We start from the raw sequence: 2,424 nt of genomic DNA, 5'->3' as shown, positions 1-2,424 counted from the left end.
CTCAAGGCCATTCAATTCCAATAAGGCTCTAACTGCCATTGACCATGTGTGATAATTTTCGGCTCCCTTTAGTTTGTTAATGGACATCCATGAATCGTTTCCGCTTGCCATTTTGAGGTTAATCCCTTTTGGACACGACACACAGGTTTTTAGGCACGCTCGGTTTTATCTTTATTTATACGCCTGGGCCCATAACCTGATATAATTGCGGTATGGGGTGAATAAAGCAGAGTGAGCCCCAGCTATCTATGAAAACTGTTTATTACTTGCTCGATGTGATAACAAAAAAGGCGGTATATTCGAGCGGGAGCTTGCTCTGGCAGACTGGCCCAGGAGCTAAGCTTAACCGAGAGGACGTTACATGTCGCATAAGTGTAGCGCCCTCTTGAACGGAAACGTTTATATTATATGTATCAACACTTTTAAATGTCTTAAAGTTGATAGTTGGAATATTTAAACAGGATAGTAGTTTGTTGAGATGCGTATGTCCTAATCCACCATGAAGCACACCTTGAAGGACAATTAAAAATAGACGAATGGAAGTTATGTTTGTATTGAAGAGAATCAGGAGGATCCACGGAACCATAATAAAATGTATAGAATATTTTACAAACTTTTATGAATATGGCAGATAGCACATAATTGTATCTCTATAATTATGTGAACTTACCAATTACTGCTTTAGCATTTACGTCGAAACGAGACAAGCGTCGACTTCCCCAGTTGTGCTGTTTACCCGTGGCGACTGAATTCATGAGTAGACACTTGTGGTATCTCACCAACAATATCGAGCCCAAACCTCTGTGCATTTCCTCTTCTATATATTGTAGAGAAAGAGCTTCCTTGCATGACACACACCACAATTGTTCAGCGAGAACGGAAAATTCAACAATGCGGCGTCCTTCCATGTAGCTCGGTTGAGGTGATTTATCTTTTTCTTCTGACTCGAGTTTCGAGTTCGCATTATATTCACTGCGACTTTTATTTAAGGTCTTACAGTTTCGACTTTGTTTTATTCTCTGTTGATAAACCGCTTCGGATACTAATTTGCCTTTCCAGCGCCTTCCCTTGCATTTCGACATTCTTCTTAATACGGCAGTGGATCTTCCTAACCTTAAACTCGCATTCGAGTACGAGACCGCAGGGCAGCCAACTTAGAATGGTAAACTAGCGGAGTGCGGTGTTGCCATACTTATTATATGATATTAGACATTCTATTTTGACTTGTATAAAGGGCTAGAAAGGTGAATATTATGTCAATGACATTTATTTACATATCTTGTGTTTTTAAGTATCGTTTGATGTCTGGTATAAATTAAATATTGCTAATATATGCAACATTTTTTCGTTCCTTACAGTTGATTTCAGGAGAAATTCACGTCCAAAAGTTTTTTGTTGATAATCACAAAATTTGCAAACTGTGCAAATATATTCATTTGTAGTGCTAAATATCACATTAACTGGCATTATTTAAATCCTTTACATGATACGAGCACATATGGTACATATTTTAACCCATAAAAGCATAGAATTTCATCAATTTCAAATTGAAGTCACTTTTGTCTGGGATTGTATAGGTAATACATCCTTAAGCTAGCTATACGCCGAGTTTCAACTACTTCCTCCTTTGTCGGTTTTGAATTACTTGAAACACTAGGCGGTCGAATTAGAATACATCCTTTTTTTTTGTAATAAATGTTCAATATTTTTGAAACCTCGATCAGCCATGACTGCACAGTTTGCTGGTAGGTGATTTAAATACTGGCTAATTGTAAGTTCTACGATTGCAGCATCGGATGTTCTCCCACAAAAACCTTCTGATATGAAATTAATAGTTCCATCTGGTGACATTGATATTAAATATTTTAATGTGTTACATTTTTTGTATTCAGACCATGTAACGCTTTGATTAATCGCACTACTAGGCTTCTGAATTTCAATTTCCAAACAATCTATTATAGATTGTACATGACTATACCGTGCACGAAATGGCAAGGGCAGATTCGATTTGATAGATTGCTTTGAAGGCCAAATTATTAATTGTTTTAAATAATGTGCTATAATGGGAAGAGTTTTTCTAAAAACAGCACTTGCATTACTAGCACTAACTCCAAAATCATCTCCGATTCTTGCAAACGAATCGTTTAACTTAATTTTAGTGATGGTTAAACAGATTTTCTCTATGTTAATTTCTGTTTCTTTGCTTAAAAGCTGTATAAAAAAGAAGGCATTGTCCGGAATGCCCAAGTACATTTTCGGTTTATTTTGAATGGCCGTCATTTTCACATTTCTCACTAATTTCTTCAGCTCTAATATATTCTGCTTCACTGCCTCTTCGCTTGTTTCTTCAGATGGTAAATATTCATCGTCGCAATCATCCAACGTTTCATTCAAAGCACTTGTCACATTCGTATTGGTCGTATT

The 2,424-nt window shown here is 36.7% G+C and overlaps 2 protein-coding genes across 2 annotated transcripts; both read right to left on the bottom strand.

The window, feature by feature from the left end:
- Window positions 1-262: 262 nt before the first annotated feature.
- LOC105570041 lies at window positions 263-1,345 on the bottom strand. Its single transcript, XM_012026970.1, has 2 exons — window positions 671-1,345; window positions 263-510 (listed from the first exon to the last, which is right to left on the bottom strand). The coding sequence occupies exons 1-2, from the start codon at window positions 1,080-1,082 to the stop codon at window positions 263-265; spliced, it is 660 nt and encodes a 219-aa protein (XP_011882360.1). The 5' UTR covers window positions 1,083-1,345.
- A 308-nt stretch (window positions 1,346-1,653) lies between these two features.
- LOC105570035 lies at window positions 1,654-2,309 on the bottom strand. Its single transcript, XM_012026956.1, has one exon. It carries the CDS (start codon window positions 2,278-2,280, stop codon window positions 1,654-1,656), a length of 627 nt encoding a protein of 208 aa, XP_011882346.1. The 5' UTR covers window positions 2,281-2,309.
- Window positions 2,310-2,424: the final 115 nt, after the last annotated feature.

This window comes from Vollenhovia emeryi, unplaced genomic scaffold, assembly GCF_000949405.1.
Source record: "Vollenhovia emeryi isolate VEMERY1.0 unplaced genomic scaffold, V.emery_V1.0 DF942128.1, whole genome shotgun sequence".
NCBI classification, from domain to species: domain Eukaryota; kingdom Metazoa; phylum Arthropoda; class Insecta; order Hymenoptera; family Formicidae; genus Vollenhovia; species Vollenhovia emeryi.
The sequence above is the reverse complement of the archived record's forward strand: the minus strand, read 5'-3'. Positions and strand labels throughout refer to the sequence as shown.